Source organism: Canis lupus, chromosome 26 (genome assembly GCF_003254725.2).
Source record: "Canis lupus dingo isolate Sandy chromosome 26, ASM325472v2, whole genome shotgun sequence".
Classification (NCBI taxonomy): Eukaryota; Metazoa; Chordata; class Mammalia; order Carnivora; family Canidae; genus Canis; species Canis lupus.
The window spans coordinates 3,071,486-3,096,249 of NC_064268.1; the positions used below are offsets into that span (position 1 = coordinate 3,071,486).

At 42.6% G+C, this 24,764-nt stretch overlaps 1 protein-coding gene across 8 annotated transcripts in view; it reads right to left on the reverse strand.

Moving 5' to 3' along the window:
* GLT1D1 (glycosyltransferase 1 domain containing 1) overlaps window positions 1-24,764 on the reverse strand; it is an 87,228-nt gene that overhangs the window by 33,110 nt on the left and 29,354 nt on the right. For 7 of the 8 annotated variants that reach the window (XR_007406074.1, XM_025473588.3, XM_025473589.3 and 4 more), the window contains exons 3-7: window positions 24,045-24,150; window positions 19,502-19,553; window positions 9,719-9,755; window positions 7,961-8,017; window positions 350-445 (exon numbers count right to left, since the gene is read on the reverse strand). Coding sequence is in view for 7 of the 8 variants with exons in the window: in XM_025473588.3 (XP_025329373.1) it covers window positions 350-445; window positions 7,961-8,017; window positions 9,719-9,755; window positions 19,502-19,553; window positions 24,045-24,150 (348 nt within the window). In the remaining variant the exon portion in view is untranslated. Of the gene's footprint in view, window positions 1-349; window positions 446-7,960; window positions 8,018-9,718; window positions 9,756-10,314; window positions 10,327-13,048; window positions 13,085-19,501; window positions 19,554-24,044; window positions 24,151-24,764 lie in introns of all 8 variants that reach the window. The other variant, XM_035706555.2, reaches the window with a different exon arrangement.

Sequence of the window (24,764 nt, forward strand, 5' to 3'; positions counted from 1 at the left end):
ATCAGGAGTAATCAGTCCACAAGCCAATATGGACTTTAGGATATTCAAGCAATGCAGCAAATCTCCAAACGCGTCACACAAATTGACATGTGTAAAATATTTCTGGATGAGATTATATTAGATTTATAATTCTTCACTATTTTTGTGATTTCCTGAGAAGCCGAGGGCACATGAAAGTAGAAATGCGTGAGATCGCTACCCAGCACTATTATTTTTCTGTTTTTCTTCCAGAATAACAAACTAGAAGTAGTTCTGCTCATGTGGAAAGATGGAGACAGCAACACTCAAAATCCCAATGGGAGGGGCGCTAAGACCAGTCCCCATACAGAATTCTATAAACAAAACATACCTGAGAATGCATCCACCAAATAAAGAGGGTCCTTAACTTGTCTAAGTCCACACACCAGGAGAAAGATGTGTAAATTATCAGCACTTTGGTTAATTCCTGCAACAGAAGAGGTCAGATATTTTCAGCAGAGAGAAGGCAGCTTGATGCCATGGGAGCAAAGATCCCGAGACACAGCTCCAACGCTGCAGGGCTCTGACCTCTCTGCACCTGCTCCCACCCCCAGTCTGCACACGATTCACTGCATGCACTGCTTCTCCTGGCGGGTAAACTTGAGCTGAGCTCAGCCCAGTAAATGTGAACCCAGCTCTGTGCAATGAGGAAGGGGACAATGTGAACTGCGGACCCTGGAAGATATTTGGATACAATTGTGGTCAGGAAGAGCATTTTCTTCATGAAAGTAGAAAGGTGTTGTACATAGTCATGTATTCCTGAGCCCGTGTGTGTATATAGAGGTGCACACATTGGATGAGGATGAGCTCACAGGTCCATAAGATAAAGGGGTGAGTGGCTCCTCTCACGGAGCGCTGGAACCGCCTTCTTCGCCCTTTGGCTCTGGGCAGGCCTGGTGATTAGCATCGACTGACAGCCCAGTGGAAGGGCAGCCAGTGACTTCTGAGTCCCCGTCTCGGGAACCCTATGTCGCGGTGTCTCACTCCCTGGAGCACCACCGACTCGCAGCTCGCAGCTGGGCCGACTGCCTCCTTGAGGGTGAGGCTCTGCGGGGAGATGCCCGGCTGCCCTCCTGAGGAGGCCACGCAGGACCGGCAGGCCTCACCCCAGCGCAAAGGGAACGGGGACCCAGCAGCAGAGCGGGGAGGCCGGCAGGAGCTGCCCCCTGAGCCTGGGCCAAGCTGCCAACCCCACGCAGTCATGAGAAACCAGGGGCTTTCAAGCCCATTTATGCTGAAGTGGTTTGATGGGCAGCAACAGGCAAGTGATTCGATAGAAATTATTCGTGTAATTAACACAAGCTAACCTAAGACTTCATCATTTCCAAATGCATATAATTGGGCATAAAATCATGCAGGTGAGAGGTTTTCATTCATGCATTTTATTTCACCCATTATTTTATGCAAACACTGTCAGTTTCTCTGTGCTTTTGTAAGCCTTGAATAGTAGTATCATCAGAGTGAGCATGATGAGGCACAGTGACACTGCCTCACACGGTCACACATGCTGCACAATAACCACGTGTGACCACATCTGAGGATATGTGCTGAAGTGTTATGGCTGGGGGGTCCCCCTGGGAAAGACCCTAAAAATGCACCACAGGCTCCAAAGTACTGTTAATTTCATTCAGGCATGGTACATTTGTAAAATATTTCCCCAATATTTGGAGCACCTCGAAACTAATCTTAGGAATATAAAACTTACTACTTACTATTTGTTTGACCAAAAGCCTAAGCTAGAAGCTGTGTGCAGAATTCAAATCCAAGATCAGAGGCATTAGAGGCCAGAAGACACGCTATTCCCTTTAATAAATGATAAAGTTGAAGAAAACCTTTAAGGGACAGGAAGATGAGGTGTGAGAAACAGAAAAATCTCACATTACCAGGCAAGACCTATCAGTGACACTGAAGCCAGTGAGTGAACATCTGATGACAAAAATTAAAAGTGCCTTCATGAAAATTAGTTAGTAGTGACAATGGAAAGATAACAGAGGTACAAGGAGAAACTCAGGGGATGCCCACTTAATTATGGGAGGAAGCCTTAGCCCAGGGCATGTGGTGTGTGCACGCACACACAGGCACATGAACACATGTGCACAGGTGCACACACACACACACAGAAGTCCACACATGCATGCATACACACTTTATATATTATATATATATATATATATATATATATATATATATATATAATATATATTTTTTGTTTGTTTGTTTGTTTTTTTAAGCACCAGTACAGGGGAAGCTGATGTGCTGTGTAACCCACTGGGCAGGACACAACATCACAGATATCATCATCATGTCTATGGAGTATCTCCTCAAACAGGCAAGAAGAAAGTAAGAAGGAAAGTAGAAGGAGATGCATGATGCACCCAGAAGGGGGAAATCAGAAAACCTGTATTAATGAATTGAAACAAAGTACAATAGCAAAATAAACACACAAAGACCATCCAGAGATAGTAGCCAAAGAAAGCACGATTCTAAGAACCAATGTGATGTCCTAGTAAAAAGACTTCATTTACTTCTGTATTTTTGCTGTGTGACAAAGCACAGATGTTGGAAATCTATTTTGTCCCTTTATTTTGATGAGACATGCATTAGCTACTCAGAACAGCAGGTTTGGGAGATCTGGGGCCTTCTGCTCAGGTGAAGCTGGAAAAAGTGTCCCTCTACCTACCCCTACCCCAGGAGCCCTAGAAAGCTAACCTTGAGAGAGAGTAGCCCACAATGGACAAAACTGACCTTCAAAACGCTCTATGACTTAGGGAAGTATACATATATCACATTGAAACCTTGTACACCAGGCGCCGGGGTGGCTCAGTTGATTGAGCGCCTGCCTTCAGCTCAGGTCATGATCTCAGGGTCCTAGGATCGAGCCCCGTGTTAGGCTCCCTGCTGAGTGGAGCCTGCTTCTCCCTCTGCTCCCCACTCTCCCCCTGTTCATGCTCTCTCATTCTCTCTCTCTCTCTCAAATAAATAAATAAAATCTTAAAAAAGAAACTTTGTACACAACTTTGTACACAAGATATATATATATATCTATATATATATATGTTTATATACACATACATTCCCCAACCCCCCAAACTAGTCTAATTACATATGAGGAACTCTGATGTTTTCTAACTCATTTCAATTTTTTAAAGTGCTGGCCCCTGGGACTGCCTGGTTGGCTCAATCACTGGAGTGTCCAAGTCTTGATCTCACCTCAGGTCTTGATCTCAGGGTTGTGAGTTCAAGCCCCATGTTGGACTCCACACTGAGTGTGGTGCCAGCTTAAAAAAAAAATGAAAATAAAAAAAAAACAAAAGTGCTGTTTCTCAACTTACTCACTGATTTTGAGAACCCTACTTACCAGACCCTAGAGGGAGACAGAGCCAGCCCTATATATTCTCTTGTCTTTCTCCTCATCTTCTTCCTGGGAGATTAAATGTCATGAGAATTTAGGAAACTAAATTAGGCCATGGCAGGACACAGGACTACATGCTTTGCCTTATTGTAGGATTTACAAGATTTTAAATATAAAATACAGAGGCAGCATTTGGTTTGAGTAGCATTTGTGCACTTCCCGAGCACAACAGTATCGTTTTCAAGGATATGGAGATGAGAGTTGGAAAGTCATGATCAAGCAAGCACATGCTGAGGCCCCAACCTGGAAGTACCCAACTCAGCCTGTGTCCTGGGCCAGGGCTGTGGACATGTATGGTGGCCGTTCTTAGATTTCATAGCAGAATGAAAAGAAAGTGGCCTACAGACGTCTGGAGGTGAGGCAGGAGCCTACCTAACATTTTAGTGCATTTCATTTCTTCCTTTTAACTCCAAACTTATGTTTCTTTCTGTTGTTTCTCTGTGAGCATCCAGGTTGAACAGAAGTCAAGGACTGAACTCATCCCTCACAAATGCTCGGATTTTCATGTCTGTCCTTCCGATGTTACCATTTCCTGGAGAATGGTATTTTTATCTTCAAAACAGTGAGTTGCTTTCGAGAGCTGGCACCGTATCCCTGAAGGCTGAGCGTCCGCCATACTCCCCAACCCTCTGCATGATGCATCAGCTGGCTCTGCAGCGCAAACTCGATCTATGCTAAGCCATTTTTTCTCCCATCTTCTGTTCTAGCCACTGTTTATTTTAGTTTTTCCATGGGTCATTATAAGGAGAAAAGAATACAAGGACTTTGGTTGAGCACATTAGACATAGTGAATTGTAGCTAGAAAATCTGATTTTGGGGCTGTGAAAATATCAAGGGATCTGGTAACATGAATTTTCCACATGAAAAACAATGGGTTTTCTAGGGATGCCTGGGTGGCTCAGTGGTTGAGCATCTGCCTTCAGCTCAGGGCGTGATCCCAGAGACTGGGATCAGGTCCCATATCGGGTTCCTTGTGGGGTGCCTGGTTCTCTCTCTGCCTATGTCTCTGCCTCTCTGTGTCTCTCATGAATAAATAAATAAAATCTTTTTGAAAAAATGTGTTTTCCTAGGCACAGCGAAGGAGGAAAGATACCACCATCTGAGCTTGGCAGATTCAAATCTCCACATAGAAATATAAATACAGTTTACAAAAGGAGAGGGGAAGAAAATTAAATAAATATGTTAACAATAAATATATAAATAGAACAAAATCAGGAAGGTATGGTCAAATTGAAGTTTTCATAGTTTTAGGTTTGGTGGCCCACAAAGAATTGCTGTATAAGGTGCAATAGTCATTGGATTTAAAAGCAAAAATCACACATCCTTGAACCATAGCAACATTCAAGTTGGACATGGAAATGCATAGAAACACTAAGGTGACTGACTTGATACCTGTACATGTATCTTCTGATCAGAATAACTATTGTAAATATCATGTGAAAAATTATAACGATGCTACTTAGTGCATTTAACCAACTTTATTTTTCCCTAGCTGATTTATTGGACTGTGAAATCTGGTTAGCATAAACATCGTTCAATGTTTTAAATTAAAGGATTTAGTAGTTTGTTAGTTGGGGCTTAGAGACACTGAATATTCTCAGAAGGACCTCTGGCACGCTGTAAAGGAGAATGCATCATAAACTCGGCACCGGAGACCCCAGAAGCAGATGGTACCCCTTGATGGCTAACGAAGCACTCGTCTGCTGGTAGGCACTGTTAAATGAGACCCTTTCCCACCCATTCCTCTTGATTGCAAGGTTAGCAGTTTATAAGAATTCAGAGGGTGAGTATCTGATCATAATAGTCTATATCAAATTCACTGTATCTTCTGTTTTCACTGTCTGAGGCTCAAAGTGGAAGTGACAAATCACAATCACAGGCTCTGAATGCCAGGGTAAGATCAAGGATGGGTGGGGAAGACAGTCCATCTCTAAAATCTGAAAGATGACAAAGATGAATGACCCCATAAATGAGAACAGACGCCTGGTTATAAAACCCAGAGACACCGATTGATTCTGCCTCCACCTTATGCCATGATCCAGCAGAGCCGGCGACTATGACACCACCACGCTTCCCTCTGCCATGTGTCCCGAGCACGTTCACAGCTCCTAATTGCACACATTAAGTTGGAACTGCTGCCCAGCAGGTCTCCGGGGGAAGTGCCGCCTGAGGAGTCTTGAACATCCCTTGGCTGGCTGTTCCGTTAATCACTCAGTAGTAAGACCAATGATACAAACAACCATGAGGCTACAGGCTTGATGAAAAATCACTCTCCTTTTGGAAATTATGACATAGTCACACAGCAACGGCATCCCATGATATATAGAAGATGAAATAACCTCCCAACAGGCAATTTACAATGGGCCCACTGGTTCTGAATAATGGCCCGTACTCCCCAGTGTGACAGAGCAGTCGGACAGCAGGGGTTCATCTGTGATGCAGAGAATGGCCCTGCTGCTGGTCCCGAGGTTGATGGATGCACTTGGAAAATTGTTTCTAATAAAATGCTTGGAAATCTTTTTTCCAAGGGAACCTAACACTGGCATGCTGTAGGGGATGGGAGTTTTTGTCTGATGTTTCTGGAGTGAAAACAGGCTCGGGGTGTCTACATGTGTTGCAGATGTGGCCCACAGTTTGCATTTCAGCTCTTCTCTGAAGTTTATATCAGGCTTATAACATCAAGCCCCTTCCCCCCACCAGTACCCTTGCACTGTTGACTCTTGTGAGAAGCAGTTCAGGTTAAAACAGATGAATTCTTAAACTTTCCACTGCATTTGGTGAGTCAGTGTTAGCTGTTCTCACACCTTCACAGAACTACTGGGCTGGGTAGCCTGTAAGGCAATGATAGCTGCCAAGAGTATACACTTACAGGCCTCATTTGTGGACAAAAACCTTTCTTTATTTAAAGATATTTTGCAACAAAATTTTGTTTGAACTTCGTGACTGCACTTAGATCATACCACATATGGAAAATATGAAGGCTAGACTCCATTAGCTCCACTGTGTGTAGGAAAAATGGCACCCTCATCTCATAGCATTGCTGATGGACATACTCACTGCTGCTACCTTTCCAGGAGACATGACGCATGATGTACAAAGGCTCTGATTGAGTGCGTAATCTAACCCAGAGACTGTTTTTAGGTGTTCCAAAGAAAACAATTGGGCAAATGTATGAAGATTGAAATCCTAGCACCTCCACCACTACATATCAAAATGTTTAAGTTTATAGAATTCAAAATAATACTACAAAGGAATTGGAACTATGCTGTAATCAGAATTAATAAACACATTTAAAAGATTTCAGGATATAATGTAAAAAATAAATTATATTTTTGTATACTAGCAACAAATAATTCAAGAATAAAACTTAAAAAACCTTTAGAGTAGCATCAAAAACAATAAAATCCGTGAAAAAAAGACATAAGACCTGTATACACAAATCATTATGAAGATAAAAAAGACTTTAAGAAGTAGACAGATCATGTTATGGATTTTAAGACAAATTATTTTTAAGGTATCAATTCTCCTTAAATCAATCTACAGATCAATACAATAGGATTTTATTAGAGATTAACAAGATGAGCGGAAATGTATATGGATACGAAAAAGACCTAGATCAGCTGAAACAATTCTGAAACAGAGTTGTCAACTCACACACTACCCCTTTTCTCAACTATAAAGCTGCAGCAGGAAGACAACACAATGTTGGCATATGGATGCAGATCAATGGACCCTCATATACAGTAAACTGATTTTGAGCAAAGCAATTCAACGAAGGAAAAACATTTTCAATGAACAATACTAGAACAACTTTCACAAAGAAAGGGATTTTGATCCCTACCTCATACTACAGGCAAAAATTAATTTCAGATGGGTTAGAATCCTAATGATAGAACTGAAACACTGAAACTTCCGGAGGGAAAGAAATAGGGAAAATATTTCTGTGAACTTGGAGGAGGCAAAGGTTTCTTGATCAGGGCTCAGGCAGTGCTAAGCATTAATGAAAAGTGGATCAATTAGAAGAAAATGGAACGATAAACCAGAGGAAACAGAAGAAATATTCACATATATGCATGTATCCAACAAAAGACATTAATCCAGAATGGATTAAAAATCCTCCTTCAAACTCACTCTTCCTCCCATTCTCTCAAGAAAGAGAAAAGAGAGAAGCCAGGTGTGTCCTGAACCCAATTCTTATTACACTCTTCCCTGTTCACCTAAAACAGTAGACATCTTTGACCTGAAGAACCTCTTTTCCAAAACCACGTGAGCACACCATGTACCTGACACTACTGGACAAGATGCACTCTGGTCAAAATCTTGTAAGAAGGGATGCCTGGGTGGCTCAGTGGTTGAGCATCTGCCTTCAGCTCAGGGCGTGATCCCAGCATCCTGGGATGGAGGTCCACATCAGGCCCCCTGCAGGGAGCCTACTTCTCCCTCTGCCTATGTCTCTGCCTCTCTCTGTGTCTCTCATGAATAAATAAATAATTAATTTAAAAAAATATTGTAAGAAGGTTCATCTCTCACCTGAACAGTGAAGGAAGGTGTTCCAGTTAAAGGCGGCGTTTGGTACTGTCACGATTCCTGAGTTGAAGGGGAGAGACAGAGAGAGAAGAGAGAGAGAGAGAGAGAGAGAGAGGGAAAGAGACCACGTTGATGAGATGCAACCAGCTATTTTGGGGTCAATGTTCAAATATTGGTCTCATACTTGGTTCTTAACAAAGAACTCAAAGTTCTGAGTGCTTTGTGAACACCTGTTCATCCCTACCCCAAAGGAGGTTCAAAGGGAGCCCACAGGTTCCCAACAAGGAAGGGCACACCATTTTCAACCTCCATTACTGGGCGGGACAGCTGCCAGGTTGTGGGAAACACAAGTCTCTAACAGACACCTGAAAGCAAAAGGCTTCTAAAACACAGCCCCACATATGAATTGTGTCTCTGTTTAAAATTCCTAATCTCAACCCTCTCCACATCACACACAATTGCCCGCTATCTGTGGCATCTCCTTGAGCAGATTTAAGTTTAAAATTCCCTGAATTGAACATTTTGAGATGTAGGAAATTCAGAGGCAACATTTAACATATTATCCTGATAATAGGAAAAATCTAAAGTTTTATGAAATGTAAATTAAGTCAATAACCCTTTTTGCAATGTACCTTTGAGATCATCATTTGCACTGAACAACACAGGGTACTCACTATTGTACTACTTAGTGACTGTGCACTGCACGCCTGTCCTGGGCGTAGACTCTAGCTGGGTGCAATCCACACACTTCTGGAGCCCCTTAAAGCCCTGCTGAGTAGACTGACTCCCTTAGTTTATCCGGATGGGAATGAGGTTCACAGAGGTTACATGGTGTTCATGGCGACTCAGCATGTAGGTGGTGGAGGCTACGTCCAAACCTGTGTGTTGCTTCAAAGCCCATGCATATCTGGTGTGCCTATGTGTTCCCCGACTATAAATCAGGCGCCAACAGAGGGATGAGGAGGTGCCAACCCTGCACCTGCCCTGACACTTAAAGACACCTTTTATTATATATAGAGTCAGGGTATCTTTTAAAAAATGGGCATTCCAAGAAAGGGCTTACTTGGTAAGTGATTCTTCCGCTAAAAACGTCACTGAAACCACTGGGACATTTATACGTGTGATAATGCACGGTGTGCAGCTAAGGCAGACCTCGAGGGCTGTGCCCCTCCGGGCCTCATCACCTGAACTGACCTGAGCTTGCAAGGGGTTACGTGCTCCTATTTGCAACTGCCTCTTCCATGATTCCTATTGTTTAAACAATAATACAGTGGTTCCCTTGCTGTGAGATTTTTTTACTCAGGTGACCAAAATATATTCCTCATATATATGTGGTTTTGTCCATGGCTTATGGTCCACAGCTCCTAAAAAACCCTCACTGTGTTTAGATGCTGAGGGTTTCCCGAGAGGTTGTGGAGGCCACTGTCTGGGAGGAACTGGGTGAGGGCAGGAAGGGGTAGATTGGAGCAGAAGGACTCTACTTCCCCTTAACTAAGAGAGAAGCTCAGCTTTCTCCTTTTGTAACATACCCCTGGGACACTACATCTACTGTCGAAAACGTTAAAGGATCTGTATTTTAATTTTTTTTATAATGTCATTATATTTGTTCTTTATCTTCATGTTAGGCAATATAGGCACATCCATTCTACAAATTATTAGTAGGTAAATCTAAGACATCATATAATTTCATCCACAGGCACATCAGTACATGTCTCTAAAGGGACTCATATTTTAAAATGTGTAAACTTTAAAAATTCTTACCTTGACTCTGGACATAGATCTTATCCCTGGCATGCGGCTTTTGAAAAGAAGGGAAAAAGGAAAATAAGTAAATGGGATAGTGCATTACAACTGCTTTTTAGAAATAAAATGAAGGCCATAAGAAAAGCCGCCTTGGAACAAGTCACAAAGAATCATCCACGCAGCCGCTCATATACTGGTTACTTTCCAAGAGCAGAGTTCCTTCTGCTTTTAATGGGGGTTAGCCCATTAAAAACACAGCATTTTCAAGGTAAGAAGCACAAAGAAAGAGGTCCTTTAAATTAGGCGTAATGAGTTATTACAATCATATAGTTACTACATTAGTATAAAGTTACTGAAGCTCAGAGAACACGCCAATGGCAGAGCCCGTGGGGAGCCTATCTATTGTGTGCAGGAGCTCGAGGTAGAAGTTTGGTGACACAGATCCTTGAACAGAGAAAGTACACTCCCCAATCCCCACCTGTGGGGAAGAAACAAGGAGAGGGAGGGAAGGTGAGGGAAGATAGGGGTGGCCCTCCCCTCTGCCCCGTGGATGGGAAGGGCCTGAGAGGTGCAGTATCTGGCCGTTTTTAGGGCAGCTGAATGCAAATCTGTACACGGACAGGAATCTCTGTTTGCTTTGCTTTTGTCCTCAGTATTACATTCTTTATCTAACCAGCAGAAGCACCTGATACCTTCTAAAGCCTGGACTATCCTCCTCAACTCACCATACAGCAGGGAAGCACCTTCTTTGAAAATGCCCTTACAATAGTAAGCCTTAAAATTTTTTAAAAAAATTCTCCTCCCTACTAGTGAAAAAAACAAAAACAAAAACAAAAATGTTAACTTTAAAGGGAAGTTTTTAATGGAAAAAAATGGCTAAAAGCAACAAATTGAAATTAGAAACTGACGTTTAGAGGCTTAAAACACTCTTTTTGTGTAATTATAATTTCACTGGAAAGCTGAAGAGACTTTTACTGGCATGCAGAGGAGGCTGGGCATGCTTCTTCTTCAAACAGCCCTGAGAAAGGGATGCTAACACATTGGCAAAAACATATCAGCCTGGCTGTTACACTTTAAAGCGAACACCAGCATTTGACAAAAACAGATTCAATATAATTCTACATAGATTTGATTAATTAAGGGAAGGCAAAATAGGGTTTTTGCCTTGCCTCTGTTTCCATTAGAAATATGCTCCATCTGCAATTAGAAATACATAAACCCAAGATGCTCCCTTCAAGACAATTTCTTCTGAAACAAACAGAAATTAATTAAACCGGCATCCCAACTCCATAAGCAAAATGAATGGACTCTATGTGGAAATTCCTGAATTTATCCGCTGGTCTTTACATATCTCCGAGCATTGCTTCCCCTAAATCTACCAAAACCACGAGAAAATAAAGAAGTATCAAGTCCTATCTGGACATTTAAAACACGTTATGAATAGTATTTTAAGATCTTATCCTAGCAAGTCAGGAAAATAGGGTTACAATATTTTAAAAATCTGGACTTTGGTTATTTTTAACCTTTGTAATAAAAGAAATCTGGCAAAAGCCAACTGGCTTCTATCGATTTTGAAAAGCATTATCTATATTAAAATGCTCTAAATACAAATTAGTTTTCTTTGCTCAATATTTATTGTTGGTTCTCTTGCCTTGAAATAAGAGTCAAAATCCTTGTATATCACTTCCCTTGCAAGATTAGCTCATTGATGCAGAAAATGAAAAAGGAGACTGTACGTGTGTGTGTGTGTAGAGGGTGTGGAGGGAGGATGCTGCATGGTGTCTATGAGAAACCATTACTTAATTTGGCCCATTTACTAGATATAAAAAGCCAGTGTCCTGTTGGTTAGATACTTATAAGTACACATGACTTTTAACAGACACTAATGCTAATTAATGCGTTTTTATAATGGAATAACTGACAGCGGGGATCCCTGGGTGGCTCAGTGGTTTAGCGCCTGCCATTGGCTCAGGGCGTGATCCTGGAGTCCCGGGATCAAGTCCCACGTCGGGCTCCCGGCATGGAGCCTGTTTCTCCCTCTGCCTGTGTCTCTGCCTCTCTCTCTCTCTCTCTCTCTCTCTCTCTATGTCTATCATGAATAAATAAATAAAATCTTTAAAAAAAAGGAATAACTGACAGCAACAACAAATAGATCCTCCACTTCTTAATGTATATAACCTTCTGAAATTAAGCTCTCTCCAAGTATAAACCACAGTAAACACTACTTTTTAAATATACAGCACAATGCATGGTCTACAGGTGACAAAAACACTAATTTTTATTCTAAAATGACAATGTGACTTCTGGTGATGACTTTGTTAACAAGTACTTTTAAAAGAGCTATAAATTGCTTTAAAACAATCAAATAGTGGAAAGCTCTCAAAATACACCTATGTCCAAAAAATACATACGAATTGGGCTCTTTTCAGGGGACGTGGTTCTCTTCCTTCTCTCTCCACCCTTTTCCTTTAGAAATTGGTTTTTAAGCAAGAAAAGAAAATAAAAAAGAAAAAGAAAGAAAACCACATGAATGGGATGAGGAGTGTCTCTGAAGACTGGATCGAGATCCCGTCCCATGGGATCCAAAGCTAGCTGGCAATGCAGAAATAGGAATGCTGACAGGAAAACTCAGGGGAAGATTTTTAAAAACAGTTAAATACACCGAGTAAATAGCTGGGAGTTATTGATGTTATTTAAAGCTCCACTCCCCTCCCACCCCGCACCCCCATCCTTCCACCATTCTGTGCCTTGGTGATTTGAGGAATTCAAAGAAATTTTGACCATTCCAGATGTCTGAGCCCCGGGTCATGATCCTGTGAAAGGTGGGAGTCTGTGCTCTGGACCTAATGAGTTTTCCATCCTTTGAGTCATATTAAAACTTTCCAATTCCCAGGGATCTCATTTGGGGAAGAAAAATGCAAAGAACATTTTCAGTTCCATCAAGAAATCTCTGAGGAAAGCCAATCTTAATAGAAGTTGTTAAAAATGATTAGCTTCCTAGGGTATGCTCCAACCCCAGAGTTTCTCTTAAAGAGTAGTTGCAGGGAGGGGCGCCTACAAAGAGGGCATCTTGAGGATGAAACCCAGGAGGTGAAGGATTTGAAGTTTCTGTTGCGATTGGAACCATAACAAAAGCTGTCGTCTGTGTGGCTCCTGCTGCTGCCAGCGTGATTTTCAGAGATAGTCAGATACAGAGCAATGGGCCATGCAGAAGGAAGAGGGAGCAAGTCACTCATAGGACAACATGCGTTCAGTACATATAGTTCAGCAATTAGTCGACTCGAGGCTCATTCAGATGGGCTGACATTAACACCCACATTTGCAGGTGAGCTCACCTGTGCCGCGAACCGCGCATGTGACAGCCAGTGAAATCTGTCTTGCTTTCTGCGTTTTAATTTCCAAAAGAATTTTGATGAGTACATACACACACTGAAGGTGAAAGTACACTTTAGCTACTGCCTAACCCAAACTGCTGCAAGAGAGTTCTTATTGTTTAATAAGTGCCAAGGCAAGGCACAACAGTGACACCCCAGAAGGCAGCCAGGCACAGTCTCCAAACCAAACCAAGCCAAAACAAACCAAACCAAACAAACAAAAACCCCCACAATCTTCTAAAAAATAATGACATCAGAAGGCTTAGCTCAGTGCTAACCTCAGCCAAGGGTACAGATGGGCCATGTTGGTGCTCATCATGCTTCTCAAATTTGATAACCACTTCAAGCAATATTTACTCCAACTCAAGATGTCTAAAAAAACAGCTAGCTCATAAATAAATATTTGAATTTGGAAAAAGTCCTGTTAGCAGAGTATTCCTTAGAAAAAGTGGGTTGACAGTGCAGTTGAATTTTCTGTAGGCTTGTGGGGATTTGAACTCAATGGAGACATATTAAACCCAAAATCATTGATTCTATGGAGAGAAAAGCCTTCCGTTAAGATATAGACCTAATTTGCTTTACTTTTTTTGTTTTTGTTTTTGTTTTTTTTTTTTTTTGGTGAAACAGTCACATTTTCTGGTGAAATCTGGTGAATTCAGAGAAAGCAGCCTTAACTTTTAACACAAATTTGCAGGCTGAATGTCTGTTACATATCGTAATAAGAAACCAACACCTTGCGTAGACTAGCTTTATGTTTCCATAAGGCATACATCAAAGTTAGAAGTGGGTAGTGAATCAAATTCCTAAGAAAGCCAAATTGAGGTTATAATTCCACAAACCAACAGAGCATTGTTTTCCCAAAACACGATCAGTGTTGAACCTGTGTGACAAATATTAATGATGCAGCATGCAGACCTGGTAAAGAGCCCCCTGGGACTGTGACCTTCACAAAGTGGGTTTGGTGTCACGTTAAGGTTGATATAAACAACACTAAAAAGAGTAACAGACAAGCCCAAACAAAGGCATTTCAAATTAAAAGAGATAAAATAAAGCTAGCTTTATTGAAATCCAATCAAACTAATTTGTTTAGTTAGCCAGAGACAGATAGAGGATCATAAATAGCTTCCAAAGTAGAGCCCTGGCTTTCTCAGAGGACTCGGGGCTGACAAAGATGTCTCCCACTGCCAGATGCTTTGTGCACACATATCTAAGCAACCCTGAAAGAGGTCATCTCCCACTTGTATGTACAGAACTGGGGTCACCAATGCAGCAGTCATCAGCCACACGAGACCATGGAACCCTTGAACCAGGACTGGTCTGAACAGACATGTGCTCTAAGTGCAAAAGGTATGCTTGTATTTTGAAGACTTTGTGCAAAAAAAAAAATATGAACTATCTCATTAGTCATTTTTATAGTGATTACATGTTGAAATAATAAGATTTGGGATATAGATAGTGTGCAGTAAAGAACTTGGTCTTTGTGCGAGACCTCCAGGAAATAACTTATCTGAGACCTGACAGAGTGTCTTTTTTTAGGGTGAGGCCAGTCACAACCATTGGTCTTTGGGTTGGAGCCAATTGGCCATACCACAAACACCACCCACATGATTTAGGGTAGGAGCTTGGAGTCAAGTGGCATCTGTCCACGTAGACGCTGGCTTCAACCATGTGGACAGTAAACCAATCATTCGAGCCTAGAATGAAGAGCTCCAATAAAAACATTGGACGTTCAACTTGGGTAAGCTTCTCTGGTTGGCAATCCTCCCCACACATTGTCTCAGATCAATAACCAGAGCGTAGAAGGCTTGACTCCACAGGGAAGAGGATAAGGGTGTCTTTGCCCTACACAGCTCTTCATGGGGTGGGTTTTAGTCCAATAAAGTCTATTATTTCCCTAGAATAAACTGTAGCTATGAGCAGAGCAATCGTCAGTGAGTTCTATGCAGTAAGAAGCAAATGCTGCAGATCTTTCTAATCTGGGACTATGGAAATCTGATTCTGGTTGATAATAATAGGTGGAATGAATTAAACGACAACCTGAGTCAGGTCTGCTCACTAAAATAAAGAACACAAAATTAAAAACAAAAGCTGACAATTCGATAATAAAGAGGCAAACTTAATTACTCAAAAACAACACTGTGCAGAATACAAGTAAAAACCATCTTTCTACAAAAATCCATCTAAAATAATTATATAAATACGGCTGAGTAATGAAGCCTTACATTATTTATATGTACTTTTTATTTGTAAAAACTAATCAGATAAAGGTATTGAACAGAACTTTATTGAAAAGTCATCCACCAAAAAAAGTACAGAAAACTGTACTAAAAAAAACAAAACAAAACAAAACAAAAAAAAAAAACCGGGCTCATATTCGAATTTAATAACTAACCCCCACCACTGTAAACTCTAAAACCAGAAACACCCTTTCTTATTATTAGCTTTTATTATAGTGCATCTTACATAATCATTTAAGATGGAACTTTTGTTGCCTGTTCAATTTTTTAAAAATGCTTTGTTAGATACTTGGAAGAGTATCTTTCTGAAAACAAAGAGCAGGGACCCAGGATCACCCAGTCCTGGTGGCAAATCACCTTTATCTGAGAACCAGTGTCAGCAGATGCTGGACTTGGCTCCAAGGCGGGAGCTGGCCCATCCACGGGCGTGTCCCTGGGGCATTATCCCCTCTACTGTCCTGGCTGCCCAAACTCTGCCTGCCATGTGCGTTCGGGCCAGTCCCCTTCTCACTGCATATCAAAGTTAAACTACCATAAGAACTGTTCCGGGTCAGCTGTCCCTTTGCCACCAGGGACTCAGGGCTCTGTATCCCCAAGTGCGCCCTCTCCTGAGCACAGACTCACAATGCAGCTCCATTCCGAGCCTGGTGCCTGAGTCTAACACTATCGCTAATTCAGTGAGTCTGGGACTCAGAAATGCCACTCCTCTCCTCCAAATTCTTTCACTTGAGTTCTTCCGAAATGTAATGATAAAAATCTTAAATCATGCTACTGTTTGAGTCCCACTTTATTTCTTCCTTACGTGCTATGGTATTCCCACACAAAAATATATCCAGAACCTGGTACTTAATGTTAAAAAAAATCTTTATCAAAGTGCATTTACAAAGAAGGTGGAATCGTATATTTGCAGGTGAAATGGCATGATGGCTGTAACTTTTAAAAAAATATTTTTTAAAAAACTTTAAAAAAATATATGTGTATGTGTATGCATGTGTGAATGTGTGTGCAAATGTATGCACATGTGAATGTGAGTGGGTGCAAGGGTACACATGTGTGCAGTGTATGTGTGTGTGCATGTGTGCACGTGTATGTATGTGTGTGCATGCATGTGCATATGTGTCCAAGTGTAGAGAATGGCAGTAGATTAAGTAAGAATTGAAGAATGTAAGCAGGTGGTGAGTACAGTGCACCCTTTTATTCTTGCTACTTTTCCTTATGTGTGGAAATTTCTGTAGTAAGAAGTTCTAAGGAAGCATCTGTCCCTGGTAAACTCAATTCAACAAATATCTATTGAACATGAGGATGTGTGTTACCCCCTGGAGATGCACTAGCAAGCCCTACTTTGTGCCCATCCTCACGGAGCTCACAACCCTGTAGGGTTAAGGAAAGGACAGGCTCTGAGTGTATCCCTCCCTGAGTCTGTCTGTGCCCCTGCAAACCCACCTTGAAGACCCTCTGACCCTGAGGCAGACTGTACCCCCACACCTTGACTTGCTTGGGCCATCAGGATGGGAGCAAACATTACTCAAGCAGAAGTTCCAAGAAGCCTTTCACCCTGGTGCCTGCCCTCTCCTGCTGCACAGCCTCACAAGGGATGGTGGTCCAGGAGACAGAGGCCTCAGCTGTCCTCACTGTCCTTGGCAAAGGTCCCAGCCACGTCAGCCAGGAGGGTACCCCAGACCACCCAGTCTGGCTGAGCTGACCCAAGTAGCACAAGGAATAAACAGTGTTTTATTTAAGGTGTTGTATTTGGTGTGGTTTGTCATGTAACAAAAAACAACATATACAGTAAGTGAACACATCTATACTGATTTGGGAGGGCCCCAGGGTCAATGGATGAAGGTGACATTTAAGATGGAGATGCTGGGGGAAGGGTTGCAAATTCATGGACAAGGAACATCTGCTTTGACAGGTAAAAGCTTCCTTTCGTGTCTGGCTTAGAACAGTTGGCTTCTGTACCTGCTACTCCATGAGATCTGTTCTGACTGAGGGATGTAAAGAGAGCCCAGCACTTGCTGATAGGTGGCCAGGAAGGGGTGAGCCTTTTCAGATCATCGTAGCTGTTATTCTAGGGGACTTACATAAAAACTCAACAAATGGGAATGTCCCAAGGTAAGATGCAATAGGGAACCTGAATTCCTATGATGCTCCGCTCCATCCAAGTCCACCCATCTCCCCCTCACTTTGGAGGGATCTGTGACTATGTCACACTGTGTATGATCATTGGAGAAATACGGGTTCACCGGGAGATGCAGGTCTTCCAGACACTGAGGCATTGTCATTATACGACATCCAAACAAAAATCCCGCTTCAGTGTACAACCACGGACCTCACCAGAGAAGCCTTTACGTCTGGGGAGGTTGTCAACCACATGGTGTGGTGGCTTTCCAAAATTCTGATTTTTCTCAACGATTCAAACATTCTTGTTGGCAACAAAGACCGCCAGTTGTTTTGCTTAACGAGATTGGCTCGATCCACTCATTTTTAAGAAAACATCTGACAAATGCCCAAATCCGAATAACCCGTTTGTCTACCAATCATTCTTTTGGATACAAAATTTTATTAAGAAGTATCTGGTTCAATTTGTAACCCAATCACACAAGAGCCTTTTCTCCAGGTAAATGCCATACTTCATTCAGGATGCGGCAGATAGGTTTATGCATACATCCTGTGTCACCACACGAACATTTAAAAACACATGTATTCAAAGGTTAATGTTAATGATAAAATCAAAAGTTTTTATGGCTTCATCAAGGAGATCTTAAAGTGATTTTTCTTTTAAACTCCAAGGGGTGGTGTGGATAATCAATGACTGGCTCACATTGGCGCCACTGCCTTCATTAGGATGAAGGGGTCAGCGGTTTCACTCATTTCCTAAAGGTGAGAAAGGCAAACAATGTCTCACTGTCATGATGAAAATAGGCTTGACTTTGTGGAGGCCCAGAAGGAGTCCAGGGATCCCCACGTTGACACATTGACACTACTGGTTCAGACGATCACCTTTTAAGAAGGCAGTCAAACTAGTCAACATAAAACCAGCAGCTGGGAAGCTTGTCCTTTTTCATTATGAGATTTACAGTTTGTTAAACTGCCCTGAAAAAGTGCAACCTCCAGTTCCTGCCTGGGAAGTGTGTGATGTGAAGAAGAGGGTAGGCACACTGTGGCTGTAGAGATGAGCGTCCACACACGCACAGTGTTCAGAGCCTTGGTAAGGGACCACTGGTCCCACAAAACACTGCATGTACCCTCACCCCAACACGCAGTCTCCAAGTGCCCCAAATTGAAATTCTATAAAGAAAGTGCATAGCCTGCAAAATACCCCTGCCGGGAATAATGCCGACAAATGATGGGGCATAAGCAGTGGGCACAGCAGATGAGCTGGCATGGCACAGGGACCAACAGTGCTGGCGACCAAGGCTCCTTGCAGGTTCCCTTCCCCTCCCCCCCAAGAGCAAAGTCTCATGCTCAGGGGTCCCTGAGGCAAATGGGCCTCTTGTTTGGCTGCTTTGGTTTTGCAGGTGCCAGCTGTGCTGCGCCTTTCCCTAACTCCCCACTGAGAACTCAGTCTGCCATCAGCTCTTCCCACCAGCTCTTCCCACCAGCCCCCGAGTCATCATGAATTTAAAAAGTCAATAAGGGAATTAGCCTAGAGAGCTACAAAGTCCTCTCCTCTTCAAAGCTCTTCAGATAAACAGTCCAACCTTAGAAACTACATATACCACCTCAAAGATTGCGGCTCTCCATGCACATGGGGTGGCTGCAACCTTTATAGCACAGCCTCTAAATCACTTATTCTGAGCTCATGAAAAAGAAAACAGAAAGAATACTACAAGATTTGGCTATTGGGCTGTTCTTGCCATTTGGCAAAAATATATTTAAAAAATCAGTTAAGTCTTAAAAGTATCTACACGAATAAAAGAAACATCAATATATGGGATCTGTAATACACTCTTGTGGCCATAATGGGCAGGGTCGATAGAAACACTAGCAGGTCCCATCAAGGGTCCCTGCTGCCCTTAAACCCCATGGCCTCCAACCCTCTAACTCAGCAGCCCCTAACCCCACAACCCCCCGATCCCACAGCCCTCCAATCCCATAGCCCCCCAACCCTGAAGCCCCCGACCCCACAGCCCTCCCATCCCACATTCTCCCCAGCTCAGCCAGCACAACACCACACAACAAACACATACCCACTGCATTTGCGCCATCTCCTTCATTGATTCTGTGAAAGCGACAGCGAATCTGGTAAAAAAAAAAAAAAAAAAAAAAAAAAAGGAGGGGGGGAATTAGCGCAGAATCCAATTAACATAACTAGGGACCAGCTCCGTGGAACAAATCATGAGAGACAAGGTGAGAAGCTGAATTCCAAGTGTCATCAATCTTTATCGTGCGCGGTCAGTGGTTTTCAGCTCCAATCTCCACTCACATCAAAACAAGTTGTGTATGCAAGAAATTAACAAATGAAGCTCAACATTTCAACTTTTTGTTGTTACTGTTCCTTCCATGTAAGGTCAGAGAAGCAGGGGAAAAGTCAGAAGGCCAGATGCAGAAGAGAAGCAAAGGATTTAGTTAATACACTCAGAACATCCCAGGACAAGCTGTCCAGTCCATTAGCTTCAGCGAGGAAAGCCTATGCTAAAGTAGTCAAAATGTACCAAATGCACATGGATAAGGGATGTTAACCTCTACATTTATCAAACAATGGCTGTTTCTAGAATTAGAGCTGGGTACACATGGGATGAACCAGGGACATCTCATGGAGGTCAGACAGTCAGAAATTGCTCAAAACCGGTGAGGGATAGGAGGCGCAGAGGGCATCACACCTTCCACTGGGGCCATCTTCCCCACCCAGGCCCTGCATGCAGCTGGCATGAGCATGGGCTGACCCAGCAATGATGGGTGTGCCGGCACCCCTCATACAACACTCCACGTGCCCCTGGACATGGACAGGGGTATGGGCCAAGTGTGTTCTGAGAGCATCCACCACATTCTGAGACCTATATTGCCACGCAAGGACAGTGCAGGAACCTTCCTTCATGGGAGACTGTGAAAACAGGACACTGCAGAGCCAAACAAGAAGCACAACATGGGTAAGCTGTCACCAGGTTCCTGGTCCCTAGCAAGTATTTCCTGTTACTGTTTTCTACTAAGATTAACACCATCACCATGACCCCTGCATGGTGCCCCATGAACATACCATGGAACAGCTTTAAACCTATAGGAAAAAGAAGAAAAGAGAAGACCCCAAAAACAGAGAAAAGTTGAAGAGCAGGGAATGAGGTCAATGACCGAAGGACCAGGCCTTTCCTGCCATCACAGAGTTTCTAGACAAATGCGCAGTGCAGCCTCAGGATGGCCCCTGTAAGATTAATCCACCCCTGTGGCAAACTTGGCCACCTTCTCTTGAATGGGGAGGCCTGCTTGCTGTCACATACCTGCCCCTCGCTGGAGTCACACCTGGCACCCCAGAGATGGGCAAGAGTATGCAGACTGAATAAATGACCAAGTGCATGGGTGGAAGTCCTGCCTTACATTCCCACAGGAAGCAGGTCAGGGGAAGGAAGAAGGGAGAGCAGGTGTGGGGGGCTGACTGCAGAAGCGGGAGGATGGGCACGCTCACCCAGCAGCTGGTGACTGTCCCCACCCTGTAGCCCTTTCTGCTGGCATGCCCCATTTGTCTCAGACCCAGACATCAGGGGATCAACAGCACGGCTGACCACAGATGGGAGCAAGGAGAGCCTTGGAAAGGTTTCCATCAGAAAGAGCGATGTGTAAACATTTTGGGATCCAGTGGCAGGTCTGCATGAACTCCATCATGTCCTTTTATTGTGGAGCGGCAGATAACACCTTCCTTCTCGGGGCCTCACTACAGAGACCCTGGCCCTGGGTTTGCACCACCTTCCTAACAGATAACCCTCAAGAGAGTTTCTGACCCAGTGACCCTAAGAAAATAAAGAAATTGAAAATAACCCATTTCTTAGGAAAAGTGTAAAACTACCACTTTTACACCATGAGGGAATATTGCCATTTCAAAACATACTCACTTTGATGTGTGGTTTTGTTTGTCAAAAACATCTTTAGCAATATCATAGCTCAAAAACCCCATGAAATGATACTGAACCATTTTGGCCTACCATTTCACATGATCTAACCCATCATGTGCTCTGTATTTCCTAACTGTGAAACTATTTCTTAGGCAATTTATTTCATATAAACTCTTTTGCTCATTTGCTGGGCAATATTAATTTTTTCTAAGATGCACCTGGATGATTCTTCACAGAACAATTTCTACAAGTTTCAAACTCCTTACTTAATTTGGCATTTATAATTACCAAATACTTATATTATAAAACAAGCCAGAAAGCTGATGCTGAAGTAATTTCAAAACTGTACCATACAGGGGGGGAAATGTTTTAACTATAAAACAAGCTAAAAAATATACCTTATAAGAAAAATATAACTATTTAAAAGTATTTGATTAAAAATGAAACTCATTATAAAGCAATACAAGTCCAATACTTTATTTTACAGAAAACTATGCCATATGCTCTCCGGCAAGAAATTTATGATTCATCCAACTTCCCTGACCACTGACTCAATCAATACCCCTTCCAAATGAAAATCAATGTGTTTTAATAACAATGCAATGAATAATGCTAACGATAATACCATAAGATGAATTCATTCAATATTGTTTCTACCCAGCAGAATTATTTCCCCTCTGTAAGACAGTGTAAACCACATGAATCAAAAGGTAATAAATTTTTAGAGCATAAGAACAACAATATCGAGAAAACCTATAATAACTGATCACCTTTCAAGATCAACCTCAAACTCTGGGTACCTTTATTTACTGTAATTCTCTCTCCATCTGACTCACATGCTCACACAGGCACACATGGCTATTTGGCTCTATTTCGATAAGGCTGTACTGCCACATTCATGTCCAGGAAGTTATCAGGACGAAGCGGGTCCTAAAATGTAATGATACCTCATGGTAACCCTAGTTTCCAAGAGCAAGACTGCTTCTCACCTTATAAAAATGGAGGGGGGTTGCCTTAACGCTTCATGGCAGAACAGGGAGTCCTGTCCTTTGTAAGAGATCAGGAATGCTCCAGTGACATAAAGAGGCAAAGAGTTCTGAATTCCCTTACCACAGCTTCTCAGCCGTGAGACGGTTAGAGATGAGCCACAGGCATTTCATGGTCAGTCATTTATTGGGGGCATGAAAGCAACATAAATGTCCAGCAAGAGACAAATGGACCAAGAAAATGTAGTAAGCACATACAGTGGAGTATTACTCAACCTTGAAAAAAAGAGGAAATCCTGTCATTTGCAACAACATGGATGAACCTGGAGGACATGATGCTCAGTGAAGTGAGCCAGACACAAGAGGACAAATATTGCATGATCCCACTGATGTGAGTATCTAAAGTACTAGAACCCCCAGAAGGAGAAAGCAGGGCGGTGGTTGCTGGGGCCCGAGGGAGAGGGAACAGGAAGGTATTTATCCAAGAGCACAAGGTTTCACTTGCATGAGGTGAGTAGGTCCTGGAGATCTCCTGGAGCCTACAGTTAAGGATGCTGTCATGTAAGCTTACAAATTTGCAAGGAGGGTAGATTCTATGCTAAGTGCTCTTTGCATGATAATAAAGAGGGGTGGGAAGAAACTTCTGGAAGTGATAGATGAGTTTATGGCACAGATCATGATGATAGTTTTACTGATGAAGACTTATGGGGCTGTATATATCAATTATATACAGCTTTTTGCACATCAATCATGCCTAAATAAAGTGTTTTTTAAAAAGAATTAATAAAGCAGTTTGTCCACATTAAAAACATAATGATTGCCTGCTTTATTTTGTTTTTGTTTGTTTTACAATGATTCAAAGATTTACAAGAATTGAAAGGGAGCATTTGTGACTATTTAGGTTTTGTTTTGATTTCTTTAGCCTTTTCAAACAATGTTTATATGGACATAGAGGATTTCTATACTGTTACTATTTGTGTTAAACATTATCATTATATTTCTGATACAGAGGAATGGGGGTGATTTTTTTTTCCCCACCAGTCCTTCTGGTTCACTCCACAATGCTGTACCAATAGGATTCTCTAAGCATGTCTGGACAAAGAAAATGTTGGGGAGTGCATCTCTGGATTCTTGCGTGGAGGCAACAACTCCCACTCCGGGGGCTAGGAACGTATTGGCCTCAAGCTGCAGCATCCAGCAGGTGCTGCTGATGTGCAGTGTCCAGGCTCCGGGATGTGCAGCACAGCCCCCTACAACAGATAACCGTCCTACCCCAAATGCCCACAGTAAGCCGGTTGAGAAATCCCGCTGGTGACACCCTCACAGATGGTTTTCTGTAGCTCAGAAATCTATGGAGCTCAGAGATATGCCAAAAACATGCAAAGTAGAACCTGACTCATGCACGCACAGAGCTGGAGTCTGTGTGTGGTGTTCTCTTGGAGGACAACAATGCTGTGCCTTTTACCCTGTAGGACCTTTCAAGAAGGCTGGCCCAATGTTAACGTCCTCAAAAAGTCATTCACATGCAATGACTTGTTTACAATGACTCTTCATGGCAAAATTCATAGGTGCCAAATGAAAAAAAGAGATTAGCTTTATTATGGTAAGATGTAAACTTCCCAAACTACTGCTTTCTTTAAGATTTAGGTTTCAACGAACTCTGCCCCAGTGTTTACCTCCTGTGAAGTTCTCAGAGGCATTACCTGGCTTCCTCGAGGACTTTCCCCATCACTTGGTTTTTTTCTCTCTGGTTAATGTCTTCATTTAAATCAGTTCCACCAAAGATGATTCCAAAAGGAATTCCATGACCTGCAAAATATGAAAGTTAATGAAGCAGAGCATGGTTTTGGAAACAGACCTCATCAGCCCATCCCAAAGCAGCATGAAACCTGTGTTCCCAGAACTCGGGGACCATGTTTTGATGTTTGTTTCATTTTATCCAGCTCACCTGAGGAGCAGAATAGGACTCACTATTATAAACATGACATGGGGATTAATCATATCAGACCGCAGGTGCCAGGACCATTTTAAATCAATTAGCTTTAAATTTTAACAAATGAAGAATCGTGCTGGCCACCATCTATCAAAGCTGAGCTTCTTGCTCTCGGGAAACGGGCTGATCTGGAACCACTGGCATTTTGACAGAGTAAGAGCAGCTCAAATGCAGCCCGGCTGGGGCTCCCCACAGCAGGTGTCATGCTCTCCAGGAACTGGGGTGATGTTGGGCGCCCTGCCCACTGTGACTTCGGGGTGAATGCAGCACAGCTATGGCAGGAAGCAAAAGTATCCAAGACACTGCACGTGTCAAGTGTGGAAGGATTCACCAGGGATCAAGTTTGTTCTGGGGGAAGCTCTTTGTGTTGCTGACAGGCTTAGTTGAGAGACATTTGCTGAGCAAGGGCGAGCGAGGCAACAGACATGCA